At 42.4% G+C, this 24,626-nt stretch overlaps 1 protein-coding gene across 1 annotated transcript in view; it reads right to left on the reverse strand.

Annotated features, from left to right (window-relative positions):
* Window positions 1-103: 103 nt before the first annotated feature.
* Window positions 104-24,626, reverse strand: part of ece2b (endothelin converting enzyme 2b) — a 30,303-nt gene continuing 5,780 nt past the window's right edge. The window contains exons 2-19 of the mRNA XM_056373529.1: window positions 18,436-18,522; window positions 17,325-17,460; window positions 16,196-16,411; window positions 15,371-15,495; window positions 14,799-14,945; window positions 13,976-14,041; window positions 13,661-13,849; window positions 9,264-9,406; window positions 8,617-8,731; window positions 7,430-7,540; window positions 7,216-7,314; window positions 7,060-7,137; window positions 6,760-6,863; window positions 6,017-6,127; window positions 5,582-5,649; window positions 4,900-5,090; window positions 4,681-4,776; window positions 104-3,633 (exon numbers count right to left, since the gene is read on the reverse strand). Of these exons, the coding sequence (XP_056229504.1) occupies window positions 3,457-3,633; window positions 4,681-4,776; window positions 4,900-5,090; window positions 5,582-5,649; window positions 6,017-6,127; window positions 6,760-6,863; window positions 7,060-7,137; window positions 7,216-7,314; window positions 7,430-7,540; window positions 8,617-8,731; window positions 9,264-9,406; window positions 13,661-13,849; window positions 13,976-14,041; window positions 14,799-14,945; window positions 15,371-15,495; window positions 16,196-16,411; window positions 17,325-17,460; window positions 18,436-18,522 (2,259 nt within the window). The 3' untranslated portion in view covers window positions 104-3,456. The remainder of the gene's footprint in view (window positions 3,634-4,680; window positions 4,777-4,899; window positions 5,091-5,581; window positions 5,650-6,016; window positions 6,128-6,759; window positions 6,864-7,059; window positions 7,138-7,215; window positions 7,315-7,429; window positions 7,541-8,616; window positions 8,732-9,263; window positions 9,407-13,660; window positions 13,850-13,975; window positions 14,042-14,798; window positions 14,946-15,370; window positions 15,496-16,195; window positions 16,412-17,324; window positions 17,461-18,435; window positions 18,523-24,626) is intronic.

The raw sequence follows: 24,626 nt of genomic DNA on the forward strand, positions 1-24,626 counted from the left end.
CATCAGCAGTCAAAAAGTGCACGCGCGCGCGCGCGCACACACACACACACACACACACACACACACACACACACACACACACACAGATTGACAGTATACAGTGTGCAGTGTTGTCACAATACCGACTTTAATATCTGAATATTCAGTTTGTGTTTCAGTGGGAACAGGCTGAGAGCTCCACCTTCTGTCTGAGTCACGTACCCGGGCTGAACAGTAACACTAAAGGATTGTGGGTAATGAAAGCTGAGGTAACAAGTCTTTAAACTAATGTTACATTTGTACACTGTACTACTGAAACACTCTGTAACTTCTCACACTTCATATTTACTCAGTATTAATTGTTAGATACTTTATTTCTTTAATATAATTATCTGTTTTTCCATATAATATCTGTATTAATAGTCCAGCAGTTTACTGTCGAGGCTCTGATGACAGAGGGAGTCATATGGTCACAGACATATTTTGTACTTTGGTGAAAGATAAAACAAAAAAACGTTTCACTTTTAGTCACAAACCTATGAATAAAATTATAATTTTTACTCACTATGAAACACAATACAGGATAAAACCAGAAACATCCCTGAACACCCCATTCTTGTTTTAGTACTCGCATGCACCTCTCTTGTCTTAGTTCCTGAATGCCCCATCCTCATTTTAATTCCCAAATACCCCACACTGCTTAAAATCTTGACTGCCCCTCATTCATTATAGATCCCAAACACCCAACCATCATTTTAGTCCCTGAAAGCCCCACACTAGTTGTACTTCCTGAAAGCCCCCCGTGAGTTTTAGTAGACTAAAGGTCCCACGCTTGTTTTAGTTCGTGAACGCCCCATGACAATTTTAATGCTTATCATTTGTGTCCCTGAACGCACCACAACTGCCAGGTCATTATTAGCCTCATATTGTGGGGTCAGATCTCAGTCTAATGACAGATGGAGTTGTTCACCTCTGAGACTAATCTGAGGTCACACTGTAAAAATAAGACAGATTTGATTTGACTTTAACCAGGATGTTTCATGGGGCTTTGTCATCAGGTCACCTCAGGTAACCTCAAGTCACATCAGGTCACCTCAGGTCACCTCAGGCCTCAGACCTCAAAGTAGCTGATGACTTTTTTTTAAGGCTGTAATCTTAAATTTTTAAGGCAACTTTCCAAATTCATTTTTATAATAATATCTAACCTTTAAGGCCTTTTCCTGCTCCTCATTGTTGCAACCACTAATGTCAGTGACAGTAACAGTTGGTTACCATGACAACACTGGCATGGTGGTTAGTGGTTACAGTGAATTAACATGTAGAGTGGTTTGAAGTATATAAGACGACTGACTAAACAACAGCATGGTTCATTCGTACATCACTTACACTGAGAAACTAAATCTGTGAGCTGTCAACACAGAGCTCAGGTTGATGGGTATTTATGGGAACAAATAATAGATTGTGACATTAAGGTATTTTGATTGTTTGACTGTTCACATTAAAGTTGATTGAAAGTGAAAAGGCAAAATTTTTAATTAAGGTAAACCTGTTAAACTGTAGTCATCCATTAACACCCCCTCAGTAATCACATGCCATTAATTTGGCCATAAATCAACAGCAAAACTGCACATCAATGTAAACAGTACAGTACCTGTACTATAGTTTTGTACATTTTAAGGGACTTTCAGCTCTTTAAAACCCTTTAATCCATAAAGAAAACCCATAAAATTTTCTTAATACAAATACATAAACCTCAAATTTGGGGTTTATGTATTTAAAACCTGAATCCTAAAAAAATTATTTGCAGCTGAAAATATTTAAGAACCCAAATATAAACCAACCAAACCTAATGTTGTTTTTAAGAGGTTTAGTAAATTAAGGACTGATTAAGGGAATTTCAATGGATTGTTTTTCATGGTGTTGAAATGGTGGTTATGTCATCGGAGAAGGATTAGTTCTCCAATAGCATCTGTCAGTAGAAAAATGATGTATTCAGACTGAGACAGGTGTCTTCACTGAAGTCAACACACAGACTAAGAAAGGCCGAGTGTCCGTAGAGAGCCAAAGTCCTGACATCACATCTGGATTTGGGAACATGAATACAATCTGTCATTTATGAAGACATTAAGCATGTTCCTGACAGTGATTTTCCATAAGACCAATCAGCTCCACCACAGCAGAATAAAACCCCTGTGATTTTAAGTCAAACACTGAAAACTGCAGATCCCATCACAACCCTACAGCTCTCTTCTAAAATCAGTTTTTGTACTTGTGATCTGAGATGTGTGAAACCCCCTCCGTGTGTCTGCCCTGGAGTTGCCATGTGTCTAGGGTTTGTGGGAAATGGTGTTTGTTAAAGGCATGTAAAAAAACACTGAATAAACAATAATATGATAAACTACTGCCACTATCTAAACACATGAATCAAGGCACATGGTCTACTGTGGAGAAAGGCTGGATTATCTATTTTAGCAATGTTCAAATGTCAATAGGATTTTGAATTATATTTTGTGGATCAGAACCTGGTTCAGGTTTCACTTTGGCTCTGTGGATTTTACTGAAACAGACCTGTCTCAGTCTAAATCATAAATTTTGTTACTTTGAACTCACCTTTTCATCTTTAAAGTCTTTAAACAGATTTCTCTTACACAGAATAAATGTCAGGACTGTGACATGTGGTCAGAGAGTCCTGGACCAGGACTGGGTTTAACTCTGCCCTGGAGCAGGTCTACTCAGTCCTGGATCAACTTTTGTGTGAAAAATGCAGAATAATGTAAATTTTGTCAGAAAAGCCTGTCAGCCAATCAGACGACAGCTTCCTCTGATGATCGGATAATACACACGGCCATGAATAATGATGTAACAGTTCCAATTTGTATGAGGTCATCACAGTGATGTTATCGGAGAGAGAGAGACGGTTTTACAGTGGTCTTCCATACGACAGACAACACACACATGCACGCACACACACACACATGCATGTGCACACACACACACACACACGCACACACACACACAAACACACATACATATACACACACACACACACACGAACCAAAGCCCATTTATAATAATAATCAATAACAGTGATAAAGCAGAAATCAGCAACATCGTCCCACATGGCTTCATCATCATCATCATCATCATCATCATCATCATCGTCAGTCCTTCATGTGTCTGTGAAGTCCACTGAGTCCTTGCAGTATCCAGACAGGAAGTCAGTCTGACGTCTCCATGAACAGATTTATATGAACTATATGAAACTGAAGATCACACCTGAACCGCCCACAACCAACACCTACTCATAATTAACAGTCTCAACTCTTCTAATTAAGACACTAATGAGTCTGTCGATGAAGAAACTCACCTGTTAATCAACTAAATACAGACAAGTTTCCTCATGAACAGACCTGTTAATTTTCAGGCTAATTAGCACCCTCCTCCTCCTTCCCCCAGATGTAGTCCTCTTCAGTCTGTCTACCAGACCTCACAGCGCCTCCCAGTGTTCATGGGTGTCCCTGCAGGACAGTTGAAGTGGCGGCTGAAGTCCGGAGAGTTGGCAAGCGTGCCGATCACCCTGTATCTAGGGGGGCTATGGGGATCAGTCACCAGGCCCTCATGAGCACTCTCTGGTGTTCGAACTGAGCACCACACCTGAAAAATACCCAAAAGAGGACAGACGCAGTCAGATGTTGTTTAGTGACTGATGTGTCCTTGCCCAGATGGTAAAAGGCATAAATTCAAATTACATGACATTCGTTACAGAGAGCTAAAGAGAGGGTGTCCTCGTGTTCTAGGGAGCTCCTTCCCTCATTTCATCTATCTCTCAGCATTCAAATAAAGACAAGAAATGTCACAAAGAACAAAAGATAGGTCCAACAAACACATGAAAACCACAGGATGATCGAAAGATCAAAAACAAAAAAAAATACTGTAGTCCAGTGACTGTCTAGATATACTGTGGCTTCATTGAGCAATAAAAAGAGAAGCGTAAGATAAAACAATCAAACACTTTCCCCTGATGATAAAAGAAGAAAATAAAAAGAGCTTGTGATGTGGTACTGATTTCATTTCACAGAGCACTGAGTGATCTAAAGTATTTCATCTACTGTGTGTAACAATATTTGAAGAATGCAGTGCTTCGAGCTTCAAACACTGACTTACAACTAACTAAGAACTATCTTCAGAGACTAGGGGAACCAGGAGTCCTTCAACAGATGGTCTGGTCCCCACAGAGTCCTGATCTCAGCATCATAGAGTCAGTCTGGAGCACATGGGGAGACTACTGTGTAAAGGAGAACGGGAGCTGGTTTAAAGGCAAATGGGGTTCACAGCAAATACTGGATCTAGCTTTTTTCTCTTTACTGAACTTTGGATGAAGTTCAATGAGAAATAAAAACTATTCATGGCTTTATTTTTTAAAACTTCATCAATCTTCATTTTACATGTATTAACTAAAAGGTATGTGCTATATACATCTTTAAAATGAAGCAGAGACTGATAAAGTTAATAATAATAATAACTGATTAAGTTATTTGCAAAATTTTTTCTGACTCTGAGTCTGTTTACACAACAGACACATAAATCCCTACACTACATCAGAACATATAGAACAAGGGTCACTAATGGAAACAGAAGTGGTCCCAGTACAGATCCTTGGGGGATGCCAAATTTTATTGAGAAGGTAACTGCTATGTTTACCTGGGCAAATCCCACAAAGAAGAGCTGGTCATTAGTCAGGTTGACAGCAGGAAGTCTCTTTTCCTCTCCATTTCTCTTGACCCACGATCGATAGGCCTGAAGAAGACAAACATCATTATCATGTGTGCTGATATAAAACATGATGTGATGTTCTGTTACCTCAGACTGACACAGTTCAGAACAGTTCAGTTCATCTTCATGTGACAGGTTGGTACTAACATGGTATGCAGCCTTCAGTCCTCCATTGTCAGCGATGTTTTCTCCGAGTGTCTGTTTTCCATTGATGTGTTCTCCGTTGACAGTGTAGCGACTGTATTGATCCACCATACATTCTGTTCTTTGACGAAACGCCTCCACAGATGAGTTCTGCCACCATGGCCTCAAGTTACCTTCTTTATCGTACTCACGACCTGATGGACAGAGGGAGGGATAATTATTCAACCTAGCAGTTTTCTGTATGTACATTACCTCTGAACTAAATGAACTTACTCTTCTCTAAAGTAAAGTTGTTGTCACCATAACTTTCTCTCATATATGTTTGAATGCATTCAGATGCATGGGATAAAAAGTTTAAATAAAGTTTGTCCACTGGGAGAAAATCACCTTAGTAATCACTTTGAACATTCAAAAAACCACATAAAAACTTATAAACATGTACCACCACCTAGAAAGACAGCAGAAACTGTGACTGTTGCTTAATTAGCAAGCAAACGATATATTATTCTGAATATAACCTTTTTATGATTAAAATACATCCCAACAAAGAGCCTTGGTGCAGTTGAGGTTAGAAAGAAAATCCCAAAGCAGAGTTTGTTTTAGCCAGTGAAGACAGAGTGGGATCAAGGCCCCACATTAACATCCACAGTGAGAGTGCAGTGAACACATCATAATCCAGACTCACCCTGATCATCGAAGGCGTGAGTGAGCTCATGACCCATCACTACTCCGATCCCACCAAAGTTCAATGCCCTGAAAACAAACATACATTAAAGTACATGAGTTAAAGGAGTTTCTCCAAACACCTGGAAGGTCCAGAAAGGTCCAGATACTAAAGGTCTAAAGTCCTGCCAGTGTCCCCTAGAGGCTGCAGTCATTAAAATCCAAAAGGTTCATCATGTGGAGAGCAAGAAGGAGATCAGGTACTTTCATCACCATCTATTCTGTTGTTTATGAGTGTGTTTGTATAATAATAATGGAGTCAAGTTCACCCTATCAATGATATAATATCAGGACATCATATACAATCACTTGACTAATTTAATTGTGCAATAAATCATAAATCACAGACAGACAGACAGGTGCACACACAGACAGGTAGATCTACAGGTAAACAGACTTGGGGTGGTCGTGGGCGTAGAAAGGAGCTTGTAGGATTCCAGCAGGGAAGACGATGCCGTTCTTACTGGGCATGTAGTATGCATTAACTGCAGGAGGAGTCATACTCCACCTAGAGGAGGAGAGGGAACAAGGATAGGAGGAGAGGGGAGAAAACAAGGAGAGGAGGAGAGGGGGAGTAAACAAGGAGAGGAGGAGTTAATTTGTGGTCCTAGCAGTCCATCTGAAAACAGCCCAGGGGTTGTGTTCACAAAGGATCCTCCAGTCCGTCTAAATTAGTTTCCTCTTCTCACCTTTACACAGAGGTGCTGAGAGAAGTCCAACTTATAAGATTTGTTTAGATTTACAAATGTATCAGATTTCAAAAAATGAAGTCTCTCAAGCTCTGACATTATTTATCATTATGATATCTGGTCATTGTTCTCAGTCTCTCTGTGACTGAGTTTGAAAGAATGTCCAGGTCTAGAGGATCCCTGGTGGTTTCAGACTTCTTCCATGATAATGAATCAAACTAGAGTTTGAAGCACATTTGTGTGCAAACCGTGACTCAGGAGTCCTCTGGACCAGAAACCTATCTCAGACTGAAGAGGTAGTTCAACACTGAAAACATTGGGAGCAACTTTTAGCCTCAAGATGTATCGTGAATACGACCCCTGATTAGATGTGTGTAATTTTCTGTGACTATTACTGGTCTTTGTGGTGTTGGTACATGTTACTGGTGTTACTGGTCTGTGTCAGAATTACTGGTCTTTGTTGGGAGTCTTCCTCAGCTGGTCAGCCATCACCCGGGCTGAGAAGTTGTAGAAGTTCAACATGTTCTGGAAGAAGCTGTCGTCTGACACTTCATACTGAAACACAACAGAGCTGTTATGAAACGTTTCTGATGGTGTTTAACAGCAGGGGGCAGCAGAGCACCACCTGCTGAACTCAACCCAAACATAAACATTAACTTCCTTTACATAAAAATACTCTCTCCTCATTGGCCTGTCTCCCTGCCCTACCTGTCTGCAGGTGAATGTGTGAATATTGAAAGCTGTCACTCACCCCATCATAAACATCATCCAGCTCTTTGGAGTCCAGGATGAATTCTGGGAATCCGATCATATCGTAGATCGCATCTGCCTAACGAGGGACAGACAGAAACAGTTAGTCCAATCACTACCTTTAGCTCTACCTGTCTTCCTGTTCACCTGTGTGTACCTTGTCTTTTGCAGCCTGTCTGGTGTCATGGTCCATCCAGTTGAGTCTGTCCAAAGCTTCTTTAAATGCTGAGCGGATCTCGTTGATCATCTCCTCAGCCTAAGAGAGAGCGAGAGAACGCATAGCAGACCGATCAGATTCAGGAGCACTTGTGCCCACATGCTGTAGAAACGAGATCGTTATTTCTGCGGGTGTTAACCATGCAGTGACTCACAATCTCTTTGCTATGTTTGTCAAATGTTGCCTTGACAAAGAGCGCTCCCAGAGCGAATCCCAGAGTGTCATCTGTGTTCCCGATGCAGGTCTGCCAGCGTGGGGTGCAAGACTACAACAAACATAAGCAGTTAGAACATGGAAGAACTAGCCTGAACTAGTTACAACCAGTTAGAAAGAGGTTGCAACAGTTAAAGGAGAATGGATGTATTCGGTCACCAATGACAAACCAATGTCAGACAGACCAGTTCCCCATTTGCACCAGCACAGACACATCTTCCTGTGGTCCATGTCCAGTTATGATCAACTAGAACCAGTTTCACCTAATTAGAACAAGCTGCTGTTACATACAATTAAAACCAATAATAAAGAGTTACTGCCAGTTACAGGTAGTTGCAAGCCATTTACAGAGAGCTCCCCATTAACACCTGTACAGGTGGTAGCTTCCTGAGGTCCATAAGAGTAGACCAGTTAGAACCAGTTACAACTCCTTAGAGACCGCTGGAATCGAAAACCAATTTCCCTTCAGCACCAGCACGACATTTCTGAAGTCAAAACCAGTTAGAGGCAGCTACAGCAGGTTTAGTCCAATACCAGTTAGGAGCTGGCAGCAGAGTTGGTAGCGTCCAGGAGTCCAAAACCAGTAACAACCAGCTTGAACACATTAAGAACCAGTTACAGGTATTTGAAACCACCAAGTTCTCTCCAGTTAAAACCTGATACTTCCCATTATCACCAGTTAGAGCTGGATATAGCTAAGTGAAACAAGCCAGGTAGATTTAGTTGAAGGTAGCTAGAACCAGTATCCCCCGTAAGTACCTTCCTGGAGTCGAAAACTAGTAAGAGCTAGTTTGAACCACCTGAGCACAAAAGAACCAGTTACCTCCAGTTAATACCAATCAAAGCCAGGAAGTTGAAGACATATTAAAGCCAATTAGAATGAGTTACAACCAGTTAAAGCTGCACCAGTTCACAGTTCCGACAACAGGACCAGGACTCTGAGAACCTGTCAGGGAGGAGGATTACCAACCGTTGTAACTGTACCATTAGTATTTGTAGTATTTGTACCTGCTGTAGTAAGAGAAATAACTGTATGAGTAGTAGTAACGACAGTAACAGTATTTGCATTAACAGTAGTACCAGTAGTAGTAACAACAGCAGTGGCAGCATTAGCAGTAGTATCTGTACCTTCTTGGTTCCGTAGAGACTCTCCAGCAGTTTGTCCTGAGCATTCTCAAAGCGTTGATCCAGACTGGCCACACTCTTCTGGACCAATGTCCACATCATGTAGTTATTCAACAGACTTAACAGAGAGACAGATAATGTTCACCATCTTTGCTTAGCCTGTTAGCATGCTAACATTTGCTAATTAGCAGTAACCACAAGTCAATTAGTTGTAAGATGATTAATGATTAATTAGATTAATTAATTAATTAGATGATTTGTTCTGCAAGTATTTAGCCACAAAACAAAGTTACTACTATAGTTCATGAGATATTTCACTCTGGACCAAAGTGGAGGACAGACTCTACTGTCCACAGGGCCATGCTGCTACTGAGGCTGAAAACTGCCCGAGCAGACAGTCTAAAATCCTTCCTCCTCATCTCTGACACCTCACGCTGGTTGGGATGTGGTTCTGATGCGGATAAACAGCTGATGACATTCTCATTATCTATTTATCACTTAGTCTATAAAACAACATAATAACAACACTTCTAATGACAGGACAGTCCTTCTCTGAGCTGGGTGGGACCTGGTTCTGATGCAGGCTTATATCAAGTCTACTGAGACTCTGTACAGCATACCGTCTGGGCAAACAAGTGTTTGTGTCTGACCTGCGGTCGGTCTTGTTGATGAGGTCGGACACCTGCTGCAGGTACTCTCGGGCGCACAGGACGACAGGCTCAGTGTCGTTCAGCTCGAGAGGAGCCAGAGAGGATGACAGGTAGTCCAACCAGTCCACGGCCGGCGCCAAGAGCTGAAACAGCAAACAACAACACATATTAAATACATAGAAACAAGACTGGAGACCAGCTACCAGGGAGACCACAGACTGCAGGGTTCACAAAGGGTCAAAGAATATAAGGATGGCTCTAAATACTACAATAACCATAAACCTCAGCTGCTGTTGCCATTGAGAAAAAAGACAGCCAGTTCTGCAGCAGCCAAAAACCGAGACCAGAACTTGACCCAACTGACCTTGAAGGGTTTATATGAAATTTAAGATCAAATCTGATGTGAGACCTGCAGGAAAACCCAACTGTGCAGTGGTTTGGGTGATATTCAGAACTCGTCGCAATGGTTACTGAACTGATCCCAAAAGGATCACAATCAGAAAGTGAATGATCCAAGCATTTTATTAAAATGCAATATTGGCAAACTGGGGCAGAAGATTACACTTTGTAGAAATGAGAGAATTTGAAGCTTTGTGATTTGATGTTTGTTTGAGAAATGCACCTTGGGAGTTGTAGTTGACTTCTCTCTTTATGCGAACAGGCTTTGATATTAAGACAGTTGTTGATCTTTTGCTCTCATGATTCAATAAGAGAGTTAAACAGTCAGTACCACCAGTAATTACATAGGTGTCTCACTATGGACCACATGAACCAGTCTGTCCCTTAATCCATTCGTCCCTCAGTCTGTCCCTCTGTCTGTCTCTCAGCAGTAATCCTCGGTGTGGGAATAGACTGTATCACCTGCGGGGGAGATGCTGAGATGAAAAACTAATCCCTGCCATCTGCTACAGCTTCATACGGTCAAAAACTAAAAACTAAGATGCTGCAGAGACAAAACACTCCAACATCCACATGTGGGCAGCTTCACCACAGGGTCTCTTTAGTACTGTTCAGGAGCTATCAAGCATTTGAAACTGTTCATACACGGCTAATAAATGTTAAGATCAAGAGTGAACTTTGACTCTCTGCATGTTTCTTGTGTTCACGGTTTAATCCCAACAAAACGGTTCCAAACATGAACCTGACTGACTAAGTCCAAACTACGACTGAATGTCCGGTTTTCAATTCATTCCCTTTATTCTTTAGGTTTATTCATTATTCACACAGTTGCAGACATATACATCAGATACAGTTATGGAGCTATTTTGCATCAGTAGGCCTCTCTATTAAAACACAGAGGGTGAACTCTGTGTTTTAATAGATGCTGTGTTTGTCCTGCAGAGGGTGCTATATGTGGAGTACGTCATTGGTTTTAGTGAAGATCTGAGTGTGTCAGGCTGTAACTGAAGGACACATCTGTGTTGTTTTGTGACGATAGTGTCTGAGGTGTGACAGACATCAGGGGGTGAAACAGTACTTATACCACAGTAGTACAGAAGTGTTGGCATCAAAATGTTCTTAAAGTATCAAAAGTAAAAGCACTCATCATGAAGAATGGCCTGTTTCAGAATACATGGTATTATATTACTGGATTGTAATGATTGATGCATTAATGCATTCATCACTTATTTAACACTTACTTTATATTGCAGCAGGGCAGATTGAGAGTTTCCCTACAGGGATCAATATGGTCCTGTAGTAAAACATCATCATTTATTTGTTGACTATAGTTTGTATCAGTCTCAGTAACGTGAATCTGCAGAATAGCTGCAGCTGTTAGATCAATGTAGTGCAGTAGAAGAAGTACCTCGGATAAAACAGATCTGCTCCAGTAATCTGTATTCTACTGTTGAATCTGTCTGGTTCTATTTGAGCTTATTTTTTATCTTTGGTTTGACTAATTTTTAAATATATTACCTGTTGTTTTTACATCATATTTTAAAGCCTTAAATTAATCAGCATCTTCTGAAATGCTGGTTTTTGTAGTGTTGTTTATGATACAAATCTGAATATTTTCTCTTTCTTTCTTTCTTTCTTTCTTTCTTTCTTTCTTTCTTTCTTTCTATGTGTATGTATATACTGTATTTGGTTAGCCATATCTGGTTATACGTACATTCTAAGCATAAGTAAATATCAAGCATCAACTTTTGAGGCTGGAAAATGAAGCCAACACTGAAGAACAAAAAGCTGCAGTTCCTCTAATGGCCACTAGAGTCTGGCTCCAACAGTGAGTCAGTCCCCATAGACTCCCATGTTAAAATGTCCAACTTTACAGCAGAAATAAACATGTTTACAGCCTGGTACAAAAACAGTTTTGGTCTCTAGAGCTAATTTCCTCCTTCATGACGACTGTTTATGTAACTCACCTGTTTATATTTTATTAAGGCTTAAAGTTATGGAGAATTGTGTCCTCTTTGAGTGACAGGTGGGTGCCGTCACTAACCACTAACTGTCTGCTCTGTCTCACCTCAGCTCACTCAGTCACTGAACATATCCTCTTTGTTGTGTTGGAGCCTTTTGGAGGACTTTTAATGTAAATATGAGACAGATAATTTGACTTGCTTCCCAAATGACCAACAGAACATGAGGAGGTCTGCACTGCTGTTTGTTATTTATAGCCTGTTTGTATGTGTTAGCACTAATTAGCAGGTATCAGTGTCTGCGCTCATCATACCTGACTTGTTAGCCTGCAAATAAATTAGCCATTGCCACCCAGCTGTGCTAATGATGCTAATGGGAGCGTATGCCTGCCACAGTCATTAAACCGGCATCATGCACCAAAGTCTTATCTCCACACGCCCCTCCTCTTTGACCATTTTTGGATGAGCTGGGAGTTGGGGGTGGAGTCAGACACTGCCAAGATGGCGACAGTAGAGCAGCTCACTCTGAGCATGAAAACTGCTCTTCAGAAACCTGTGGGTGACGTCACATAGGCTACGTTCGTCTTTACCCAATCATGGATTTAGCCAATCATGAATAAAAGCTTCATGCTGCACAGAGAGCTGTGTAAAGGTTACTGAGAACAGTTTAACCTGTGTCTTCAGCTCCATGAACCTTCAGTCATAGTGACTGGACAAATTACTTCACACATGAAGCAGTCATGAAAGTAGAGAAGCTGCTCCACAGTCAGCTGACTGATGTCTCTACTGTCACTCTACTGTCGCTTTACTGGACTCCATGTGTTTGATATAAGAAGGTCACGATTCACCTGCACTGAGAGGTTCTGTATCTGAAGTCTCCTTCATGCTTAGCCACGTTTATATAATAACTGTTATTTAACCTCTCTCTCTCTCTCTCTCTCTCTCTCTCTCTCTCTCTCTCTCTCAGAGATGCAGGCACATAGCAACAGCTCATGGCAACAGTCACCATGGTGACCCCAGAAGCATCTGCAGCCCTGAAGGACAGAGAGCTGCAACATAGAGAGACAGCTACAGTAGAACACAGCGTCAGAGCACTGCTCCTGTCTCACAGCTCCTCTCATCATTTTAACAGCCGTTTATCATCCACAATGTTTAATACTGGATCTGTCAGCTGTAACACTGCACACACATTAGACAGTCAATCATACACAATCTGCTGCACACACTCACAGTTCATTAGTTCAAACAGTGGTACAAACAGTACAAACTGGTGCTTTCTCCTCCAGCACACTGATGGGAAATGCTGTGCCATGCGGCTATTATTATACAGCTATTGTAATGAAGAGTAGGTGCTTGTGTATTAATTTACTGTTATTTTAATCCAAAAGTCATAAAGAAATCAAGGGAAGCACATTTAATAAAGCCCTGGGGGGTGGGAGTGGATGAACAAGGTTAAAGAGTACCTGCCCGTACGCGACGCTATTAGAAGTACAGCGAACGCACCCGCAAGGAGGCGGGGATAATCTGATTGATCAACACTATACCCAGCCTTCTGTTGGTTGGGAGATTTTGGCAGGGTTATTGCACAGAAAATCCAAGAGCAGAGATGAAATCCGAGAGCAGAAGTTTTGGGAGCGCAAAGAAGCAACCTGAGCACAAGAAGAACACCTGAAGCTTGAGCATAGGAAATCCGTGCAAGCGACTATATATCTGAGTGCAAGCACACAGTTTGAGCAGGAACAGAGCAAATTTAAGCAGGAGCAGAGGCTACTTGAGTGCGAGGGCATGGTTTTGAGAGACAGTATTACAAAATCTGAATGTGAAATCAATAAATCATGTCCTCAAATTGATAAACCACGCTCTTGAATAAAGATATGAAAAAACCTCCATAGTCTTGATCACGTTCAGACCTGACTGTGACCCCTCACACAAAGTACAGGGTCAAATCCAGGCAAGTACTTTTTAACCCACATAAACACACACTCCTTGTACCCACCCAGACTGTTAGCAGACCCTCCCAGGTGTTGTTGCCCTCACCTGTAGTTCAGCGATGGTGACCTTGTGATAGATCTTCTCCTCATCACGGCGCTGGTCCTGTGGGACGGTGATGTTGGCAAGCGCTGTCTCAAACTCCAGGATCTGCTGCATCTGTAGCTGAGTGGAGCTCCTCTCCCCACCGAGCAGCATCCCCAGCTCCACCATGTAGTCCAGGTACGCCGCCAGAACCTGGGACCAGCCGGGCAGGAGTGGGGACACACAAGTAAAACCAGTTTCACACATTTGTACTGGTAGCTGCCTTCTGATATCATCTCTGTAATAACCTTAATAAACCGCGACTGGAAGAATTCTCACCTTCTCATTGGCTGTCTTGTTGAGGTAATAGTCCCTGGATGGCAGGAAGAGTCCTGATTGGTCCACCTACAGAGGAGGTCACCAGGTGAATGAAACATCACCTCAGATCATCATATAGCTAACTGCAGCCTGAGGTGATGATCACACACAGATGCTACAGCTGCATCAGCCTCAAAAACACCTGGAACCTTTGGACCAATCAGCTTGGGGCACATGGACACTGACAGCCACACCTCCAACATGTCAGCTGAGTTGTACCTCAACACAACAGTTTGCATTATGTTAGGTAATGATTACGTTCATAATCAATTTCAAGATTCAGGATTCAACTGATTACTGTTGTAAAACCCAACCAGCCAATCTCTCCTTCCTGAGTTTCAGCTTTGAATAATGATCAGAACGATATGATGTCACAGTAAAGTTGACCTTTGACCTTTTGGACATAAAACGTCATCACTTCAACATTTAATCCTTTTAGACATTTGTGTTTAATTGTGTCATAATTATTGTATTAACTGAAACTTGTGATCTAAAACTTGCGATTTCAATTTATGGACAAAAACATGTTTTGTGAGGTCACAGCAACCTTGACCTTTGACCTTGTTGTCCATGTTTGACAGAGACTCTTCTGTTTGCTGATGGTTGCTGGTTTTTTTTCACCGTCTTCTCTCAGTGAGGTTGGTTACAGATAAACTGTGATGAACTTCTCAAGCTAGTTCGATATTTAGTCATAAAGGTTTGGTTGGTTGAGTAAAAGTCAACATCTGTCTGTCACCTTCGTACTTTGTTAACCCTCTGTGATCTGGTTCTAGGCCTGGCTTACTTCGATGACGTTGCTGTTGGAGTTTTTGGGATCAGCACTGACTCCCACACTGAAGAAAGGATTAGCTCTGTACGGACCAGAAACCACCTTCAGAACCTCCATGAAGTTCTCCTTCTCCCAGGGACCCGTCATGTTCCAGCCGCCGATCTAAAGAGAGATATCAGAGAGAGTCTGATCCATGAGACCGGCACCTGAGACTACCAACGAGCAGCTGAGACCATCTTCTGTTAAACACATTTACATCTTTAAAGACAAGGACTCATAAAACTCTACTTGTTTGCTGATGACAGCCTCTTTTTCACAGTGATTTGTTTACTAATATTGACACTCTTAATCTCCTACATCACACTTTCAATTACAATAATGAGAGCTCATATTAAATGAGAAGACCCAGACAGAGAGATAGATTCATCTCAGTAGCTCCGTACATCAGGAAATCTTGCGGATCAGAAGCTTCGTGTCTTACTGTAAAAAAAACTCAATCGTCCTGATCATGTAAGTTTTTAAAAACCATGGCCTTGAACCATGTGCACCGGAGTGATGCAGTGGCGACAATGTGTACAGCTGGTTACCTTGGCGATGAGGTCTATGAGAGGCTGAGCTCCCAGCTCTTCAATCCTCTGTGTGTTGAGACAGGACAGGTAGTAGGACTGGGTCTTCCTCTCCGCCTCGCTGCTGCCATTAAAGGTCCCGTTCTCTAAAGAGTAATACAACACACAGTCAGGGACACCTGTCCTGGAAGACCTGGGGACTTTCAATGACCCGAAACAGAAAACCACAAAAGATACTAACTTCAAACTGAGCTGTAAACCTCCTCTCTTTCTACCTTATCATTGATCCCTTGTGTCAACTTTTGTCCGACAGAATTATAAGAAAAGATTCAACTGCTCTGATTCTAAAATAACCTTTACCATATCTTAACACTGAACTTAACACTTCCAGCTGTGGGGCAGGAGGAAACATTACATTCAGCTGATCCTGGGCATGTGGCATCCCAGTCTGGGTCAAACAAAACCAAACAGTGTGTGAAGGTATCCCAACACCTAACCCTAACACTAACCAGGGGTGGACAGTAACAAAGTACATTTACTTGTTTAATGTACTTGAGTATATTTTTCAGTATCTGTACTTTGAGTATTTTCTTTTTTGTAAACTTCTGACTTTTACTTCTCTACACTTAAAAGACTACATTTCCACTACATTTCTATGAAGGACTCTTACTTTGAAGCAGGTTTTAGTATATGGACCATGACTGTATGAAGCCTGAGAGGCAAAACCCAGGGCAGCAAAACTCCATTAAGAAACCACTTCTGCTCATTTAACTGAGTAAAACCAGCTTAAAGTGATGATGTTAGTGTTGGCCAGTCTCTCTCCACCTTTCCACCCAGCTGTCTTACCCAGCAGGTGTTTGAGCAGTGCCTGGTTCTGCTCCCAGATGCTGTTGAAGGTGGACCAACGCGAGCGCCCATCAGGCAGCGGATTCTTCCTCATCCAGCCTCCGCAGGCAAACTGGTAGAAGTCATGGCAGGGGTCAACGCTGCGGTCCATCGCCTCCACCATCTGACTGGCCACTGTGACGCAAGCCTCTGACAGGCACAGGCCATGCCCACTGTCTGCAGAGCATCATGGGAAAAAAAATAGAAGAATAAATAACTGAGGGTGAACCAGAGAGGACAGAAATCTGAAGCTGCAGGAGGCAAGCGAGGGTGAAAGGATAAGAAAGGAAAGGAAAGAGGAGGCAGGAAAAGAGAGGTGGAGGTAAAGGACTGAAGGAGGTAGGGAAGTTAGATACGGATGGGTGGGGGTAGGAAAGGAAGGGAAAGATAATAAAAGGAATGGGGAGGAAGGGGAGGAAGGGAAGGAAGGGATGGGCTGAGAAGGAAAGGAGGAGGCAGAGAAGAGTAGGTAGGGGAAGGAAAGGAAACGAAAGGGAGGCAGAGAAGAAATAATGATGAAAGTAATGAAGGACATGCAAGGGTAGGAAAGGAAGGGAGAGGGGAGGCTTAGAAGGAAATGTAGAAAAGGAAAGATATTAAATAAAGAGAATGAAAAAGAAGGAAATGGGAGACTGAGATGTATAAAGGTGGAGGTGGAAATGGTAAAGTGGGGGTAGAAAACGAGGGATGGAAATGAAAGGAAAGGGAAGGAAACAAAAATGCAGGAGATAGGGAAGTAGGGGAGGAGGAAAGGAGGACACAGATAAGGAAGGGGAAAGGTGGAGAGGGCTAAACAGGGGAAGGAAAGGAAGACAAGAAATGTAAGAGGAGTCGAGGAAGAGGAGATGGAAATAAGGATGTAGGGAAGGAAAGGAGGAGGTAAAAAAGGAGAGGTGTGGGTAGGAAAGGGGGAAATTGAGAGGAAAGGGATGGGAGGGAAGGAAAGGAGGAGGTAGTGAAGGGTACACAGGGTTAAGAGGAGGAGGAGGTAGAAAAGGAGAGACGAGGGTAGGAAAGAAAGGGAAAGGAAACAGGAAAGAAGGAAGTAGAGAAGGAGAGGAGGAGGCAGGTGTATGTGTGATGTATGCACCTGAACTGAGCCGCAGTCCAAGGACCAGCAGACAGGCCAGCAGGGCCAGCAGGGCAGCCAGGAGCAGGACGGAGAGCAGAACCTCCAGCTGAGTCCTCCGGCCCAGGATGTCCACTCCTCCCTTCCTGAAGCCCACCTGAGACAGAGACCCACAGAGACTCACAGCGACTCACAGAGACCCACAGGGACCCACAGAGACCCACAGAGACCCACAGGGACCCACAGGGACCCACAGAGACTCACAGCGACTCACAGAGACCCACAGAGACTCACAGTGACTCACAGAGACCCACAGAGACTCACAGAGACTCATAGAGACCCACAGAGACTCACAGAGACCCACAGAGACTCACAGCGACTCACAGAGACCCACAGGGACCCACAGGGACCCACAGGGACCCACAGAGACTCACAGAGACTCACAGCGACTCACAGAGACCCACAGGGACCCACAGAGACTCAGAGACCCACAGGGACCCACAGGGACCCACAGGGACCCACAGAGAGTCTGAATACAAACAACTGGACAAGAACTGTCCCTCTTAACTAAGACCTGATGGGATATATAATCTGAACAGTGTATTCTGGTCTATGATGTGAACCTGGTCTCTGGGTGTGAACCTGCATGACACCTAAGTCTGGACAAAAACAGAGTCCAGTCTGCATCCAGGATCCTGGTTCCAGAGGTGGTTCTGTATGAAGAGGCTTATTAGAGATCCAGAACTCTTAAATCTGTGTGTGTCTACCTGAAGCTCCTCCTCCTCCTCCACAGAGCCCCCCCCCCCTGCTCCTCTCTCTGTGGGTGGTGGACCCACATGGAGGTGGCCCCATGATGTTGTGTTTTCAGTCCAAGCCCCCCCAGGTCTGTCTCAAGCCCTGTGACTCTGAGCTGGGATTTAGATCAGTCTGAATTCAGGACTTCACCTGGGACCAGTTAGCCACGGGAGACGGAGCAGACTTCCTGAGGACACCACTCCGGTTCTAAGAGCGAACCTCATGTTCAACTCAGCTGAGTCAGACACACTGTCTCTTCTCTACAACACTGTTGTGTTGATGCAGTGCGTGTGTGTGTGTGTGTGTGTGTGTGTGTGTGTGTGTTGTGTTCACTGACCTCCACTCTGTCAGGAGACGAGGCCGACTCAGCTGGAGCATCAGACACCTCCTCCTCCTCCAATGTAGCTCGCTTATAGCTGGACATCTGCAGACAGAGAGACAGGCAGACAGACAGATAAACAGGCGTTCAGTAATGTCCACACTAACACAGAAAACTGTGGATAAATCCAATCTGGGTTGAAAACAGAAAACAGAGCTTTTCATCAGGAGTCAGTGTGACTGCTGGTTCACGTCTGTGGTCAAAAACTCTTTTTTCTCATGAAGGTTCAAACTGAGTGAAGTGAGCTGACGAATCTGAGCAGCAGCCATGATAAGAGCTGAGGAAAGGAGCTTCAATGCTTCCTATCTTATCTCCTTTAGCAGAGGAAACACTGGACCTTCCTTTACCAAAGGAAAGGAAGAATGCCTTCCCATAATTCCTTGCTGCAGCAGCATTTAAAGTGATGCACCATCGTAGTTTCACCACGACAGACCTACACACATGTAGAAACAACACAGCAGCTTTTTTATATTTGTGACACGATCCAGAACTGATGGAACTCCTTGTCTGACTGACTGACTCTCTTTAAATCCACTCAGGAGTCATGAAGAACAAGCAGATTGAATTTATATCATCATCATCATCATCATAAGAATCTATACATGAATGTACAAAAAAGTCAAACTCTTCATAGTCTTAACTTTCTCTTCTTGTATATTATAATGTAATATTATGCAGGCTCAGTGGCTCTGTGGGTAACAGTGATGGTGTGTCTGTTGGTCGCTGTAATGAGGAGCACACTCATGGTCCCCCAGTCTTCTGGCGCCACCAGCAGATTCACTTTAGCGATGCAGACTGAACTATCGGCACATTAGTCACTACAGGAGAAAGGTCAAAGTTAATTAATAACCAATCTGATCCATACAGACATGCTTGACTTTGAGTTGGATGTATGATTTGTCTGTGTCCAGGTGTCTGTCCTCCTGCAGCTGTTGCTCTCTCTGGACGGTTTGGATGAGATGTAAAGATGATGTGTGAAGCTGTGCACTTAATTCACTGTTGTGTCTATTGATTGTTGTAGTTTTGTGTATTGATTATGCATTGACTGCTGCCTGTAAGCCAGAGTGGTCCCCTGGGATATTACAGCTTTCCTCTGCTGCAGATGTCTGATATCAGCTCTCACTACAAACAAACACATTGCGAAAGAAATCAACTCTTCTTCTGGGCAGCGAGTGCTTAGATTACAACAGGAAACTGTGATGCCACTGTGGACAAAATAAGATAACTTTGTATCTCAAAACATATGTATGTACATTTAAGACGATGAACTTTAAACTGGGGCATGTTGTATATCATTTATTTGAGTAGCAAACATGTACTCTGATGTGGTGGTTTAATGTGAGACTGAAAAAATAAAAGCAGATTTGTTCAGTGACGGAAATGTTTTGTTTCCTTTCATCAGGATAAACTGTGGATGAAGCATTTCTTTTCAATATAATGTTGTATTTTTCACTTTTATATGTGTTTCATCAAAAGATGCTCATCTCCACGGTGGAACAACCTGACCTCAAGACCGCTACTTAACTTCATGTTGTTTAATCAGAATTGTTACGTAATATAATAATGAATATTATATTATTATAATGTAACATGTTAAGAATAATTATATTAATAAAACATACTATTCTGTCATAACACCATCATAATATTATACACTATTTTATATTACATTTTATAATATCATATTAGCAAATTTTGTCATAACATTTAACATTCATAACATTCATAACATTCATAACATTCATTTTTATGACACTCTCCCTACGGTTATATTGATATTACATCATTAATGTCCACTGCACTTCCCTTTACACCCTCACATAACATACACATCATATTCTTTTCATTTGTACATCTCTATGAAGGTTTATTGTTTTGTTGGCATTTACCTGTGGTGTCACATTTGTTTTTGTTCTGCAACATCACTAATAAAGAACAAAAAAAAAGGAAGAAGATGCTTTTTATATTTTTCATGCTTGGAAAATATAAGCATCATGTGGGATGGATCTACTGTATCATTACACCACTGTACATGAATTTATCTTCATATGTCTATGCCTGCATATTGTACAGATACTAGGTGTACAATGACAATAATCAGAGTGATCACATGTTTTTTCATGACAGAAACAACAGACTAACAGGCTGTAGTTTTAGGTGGATCAGAGCAGGACTGTAACGTGAAGAGAGCAGAGCACAGCTCAGCATGAGGAGATATTTAACTGTAATCAAATAAATCTCCACTTCCTCTGTTTACACTCAGCTCCTCTCTCTCTGTACTTCAGTCTCTGTGTCTCTCCACCACTCAGTCATTGTATGTGCAGAGAGAAACACATGCTGATCCTGGATCAGTCTCACAAACAGTACAAGTTTTACAAACTTAAACCCCTCACATCATTTCACCACCATTAATACCACATGCACTGTATTTGGTTACCATGGGAACCACTGCTGTGCAGAGCAGTGCAGCCAGTAATGCTGCTGCAGCTGTTAGCATGGGAGCATTGCAGCTCTACTAAAGGGAGGCTGGTCTCCACAATAAAGATTCATCCTAATGACTCTGGTGACCTCTTGACCTTTCATCTGCTTCCAACAATCTACACTATATGGCCCAAAACTATATGTAAACCCCTTTCTACATACTACACTGTACTTTTGGTCTGGTACTAGTTCTCTTACACAGCCCCTTCAAGTCCTAACAGATGTTTTTATCATGTTGTTAAAATAAAAATAATGTTTTCTCTCTCAGTTCTGATAAAGGGAAATCTTCCTGCTCCAGTATGCATTTCCCAGTATGCCACAGCGGTGGCATACTGGGAACCCCTAACCCTAACCCTTCCTGTTTTACTGTACTTACGATCACTTAAATAAAGTCTCAGATGTGTCCAAAACACTCACTAGACTGAGCAGTAGATTGAGGCAAAACCTACACAAGACTGAGAAAAGTCCAAGTCAAAACACCATGAGTCACAGACGACTTAAAACACCCACAAATTAGTCAAAATACCCGCGAGCCGGGGATAAGTCTATGTGAAAACACACACGTGTCAGGGTCAAAACACACGAGTCTGAGACAATACACAGACTATTCAGAATCAAAACACACGACAAGTCAGAAACAAAACACACACGAGTCAGATTCATAACAAAAGACGAGTCAGAGTCAGAACACATGACGAGTTTAAGATTGAAATGTGCAGGTTTTGGTTGTGAACACTGTTGGTTGGACCTGGTAATAAATCTACCATAGTTTCTGTTACTACGCTTTTCAGAAACACCTTTTCAGTTTAAGAAGCTCATTAAGATGGTTTCTACCATCATTTGAGCCTCAGGAAGCTCTTTGAAAACCAGGTCCTGGTCTGACACAGCAGTAGCAGCAGATCTGTCTCAGTGTCAGTCCTGGTCAGGAGGGTGGACTCGTCTTCCTGTCTGTGCTCTGAGTCTCTGCAGAGTCTCAGTGTCCTTCTGCTGCTGCCTGATGTCCTGCAGGAAACTAAAGGTTTCCAACTGTTTCCTTCCTTAACACCCTCACTGAAACCTGTCTGTCTGCCTCTCTCTCTCCCCCTGTCTTTGTATGTGTCTCTCGCCCAGCTCTGTTCTCTTTAATTGATGACGCACACAGAGGGGGAGAGAGGGAGGAGTGGGCAAGCGGGGTTGCTAGGAGATGGGAGTGTGTGTTATATCTCTCTGTAGAGGCTGATGTCACTGCGTATGTTTATATGTGTGTGTGTGTGTGTGTGTAATTAGATAATGTGTGTGAATCATCTCCATTCAGCTCTAATGGAGTTCACTGCAGCTTATATAACATCTGTCTGTCTGTCTGTCTGTCTGTCTGTCTCTCTGTACTGGCTGTGAAATATGCTCTTTTGTCCCCTCACAGCCTCCGTACTCTAAACACTGACCTCAGACACAAACACTGCTGAGGAAACACTCAGTCAATCATCTGTTCCTCCAGAACAACAGGACAAGATCAGATCTGCTAAGCTAGGTATCCTTAGCCTATCTTAGCGCAAAGACTGGAAGCGGGGGGAAACTGTTAGCCTAGCTCATCAAAAGACAGACAGATTTCTATTTATACAGCATACAGCAGCAGAGGTAAACAAACACTATATGAATATATTGAATGTAAACACAAAAAAACATAAAGGCACCTGAACAAGTGTAAGGAAATATCTGGGAAAAAGTATTTCAGCACCCAGAAAATTCTCCATGAACGTCTGAAAACCAGGATAAAAAATGTGTCATATTAAAGGTTTTCTTGCAAACAAAGGTTTGTGTTTACTTTCAGTGTTTTTCATCTAAACTCACTGTGTGTGTCCTTTCCCCAAAAAGATTCAATCCAACATTGTTTCTGAGCTAACAGTCTTCTTCTTCTTCACTGCCTTTGTTGGCACATTACTGCACATCTTGTTGTGTTACAGCCACCTGTAGAACAGTGGAACAGTGTGAAACCTCTGACTGCAGCTGCATGAGATAAACAAACAGAGACCCACTCATAAAAAACTCCACAGGGAACCTTTAAGTAAATAGGAAGTGAAATCAGTGAAAAAGACAAGAAAAGGTCAGATTAACAATAAGAGATGAAATGAAGAGACAGTCGTCACGGGTCAGTCTGTGCTCGCTGCATCAGTGAGCGCGTGCAGACAAACATCGTCATCTCACATCGAGCTGCAGCAGATGCTCAACATTTACCACCTCAGCCCTCACTGCTCTTTAACAGCGAACACTGAGGGACGAGGTGGGACGCTGTGCAGCGTCAGTAAATCCTGATCAGCTGGGTCAGTGTGGCACAGCAGAACCACATTACCTCACAGGAAACAGTTCATTCATCAGTGAATTACAAGTGAAGGGTGAGGACACAGTGGGAGGATGAAGATAATTTTATATTACTGACAAAAATCTGAAAAGTTTTTTTGGGTTCTCATTTTTCATTTAGTCAAGTTGTGTGAAGTTTTGAAAGTTCAGAGCGTTGTTTAAAGAGAAGAAGAAACAACTGGCGTCAGCTGGAGGGTCTCTGAGGATGAAGCTCTTCACCTCCCTGAGTTTAAACTTTATTGTTTCAAGTTTGGCAGATCTGAACCACGCTAAGTCACGCCGCATTAGCCACTAGCAGCTTTTTTCCATGTAACCGTGGAAACAGACAACAGTCACTGGATTAGTGGTGACACTCAGGAAAACATCTAAACATGATTGTTATGAAAGTATTGTTGTAGTTTCCATGGGAGTAGGTGAACATTCATCCTTGTTGACCCCATATCCATTTGAATGGGACCAATGTGTTGCTGCAGGGCCAACCCCCCCCCCCCCCCCCCCCCCCCCAAATCAAATGCGTCTGAGGCAGATGAGTGTGTAATGTGAACAAGTAAATCTACAGTTTACCTGCTGATAAATCATTAGTGTTAGTCTCTGACTCACACAAACCTCTGTGCAGGATTTGTCTTCAGACTTGAAGACCTTGTCCTGGATCAGGTTTCATCCTTCACCCTTCTCTTACACAGACCCTGTTTCAATGAGACCAGGATCACTGGACAGAGTCCTGCTGGTTCCATCAGTATATGTGTGGTTGCTAGGAGATGGTATTTGGTCAAAAAACATTAAAATGTTGACCTTAGGCCTGTACTACGAAGCAAGTTCAACATACCCAGGATAACTTTTAGTTATCCAGCTTGACTGAACCTAACATTGTCCCTCCTGGACAACCTGTACTACGAAGCTGGTTATCAACTGGCTCAGTTAACCCTGGGTTTACCTGTCCGGTTACGAGCGTGTTCCTGTGAAAGAGGCGGAGTTGTTAATCATAAGCAACATCGTCCGAACCATGAATTAAGTTCTTAATATGATATCAGAAGAAACGATGATACTTCCCGGTAAGTTCCGTTATAGCAACGTCCAAAAGTGATATTCAATAAAGTGAAATGTAAACAATATGATCACATGACTGGAATAAGAAGAAATATTTCTAATAACAGTCACTATTACAGTCAGACTACAGATGTATTGTAAATAAGTGCATGAGTTGAAGTTTGAATATTTTTGCTCTTCAGTCTGATGATGAACAAACTGTTATGAACATGTGAAGCAGATAAAACTGTTTATAAAGTTAATGTCAGATTGTTTCTGCTGCAGAGAGGAGAGAAAAAAGAGAAGAG

The sequence above is a fragment of the Seriola aureovittata genome, chromosome 4 (assembly GCF_021018895.1).
Source record: "Seriola aureovittata isolate HTS-2021-v1 ecotype China chromosome 4, ASM2101889v1, whole genome shotgun sequence".
Lineage (NCBI taxonomy): Eukaryota > Metazoa > Chordata > Actinopteri > Carangiformes > Carangidae > Seriola > Seriola aureovittata.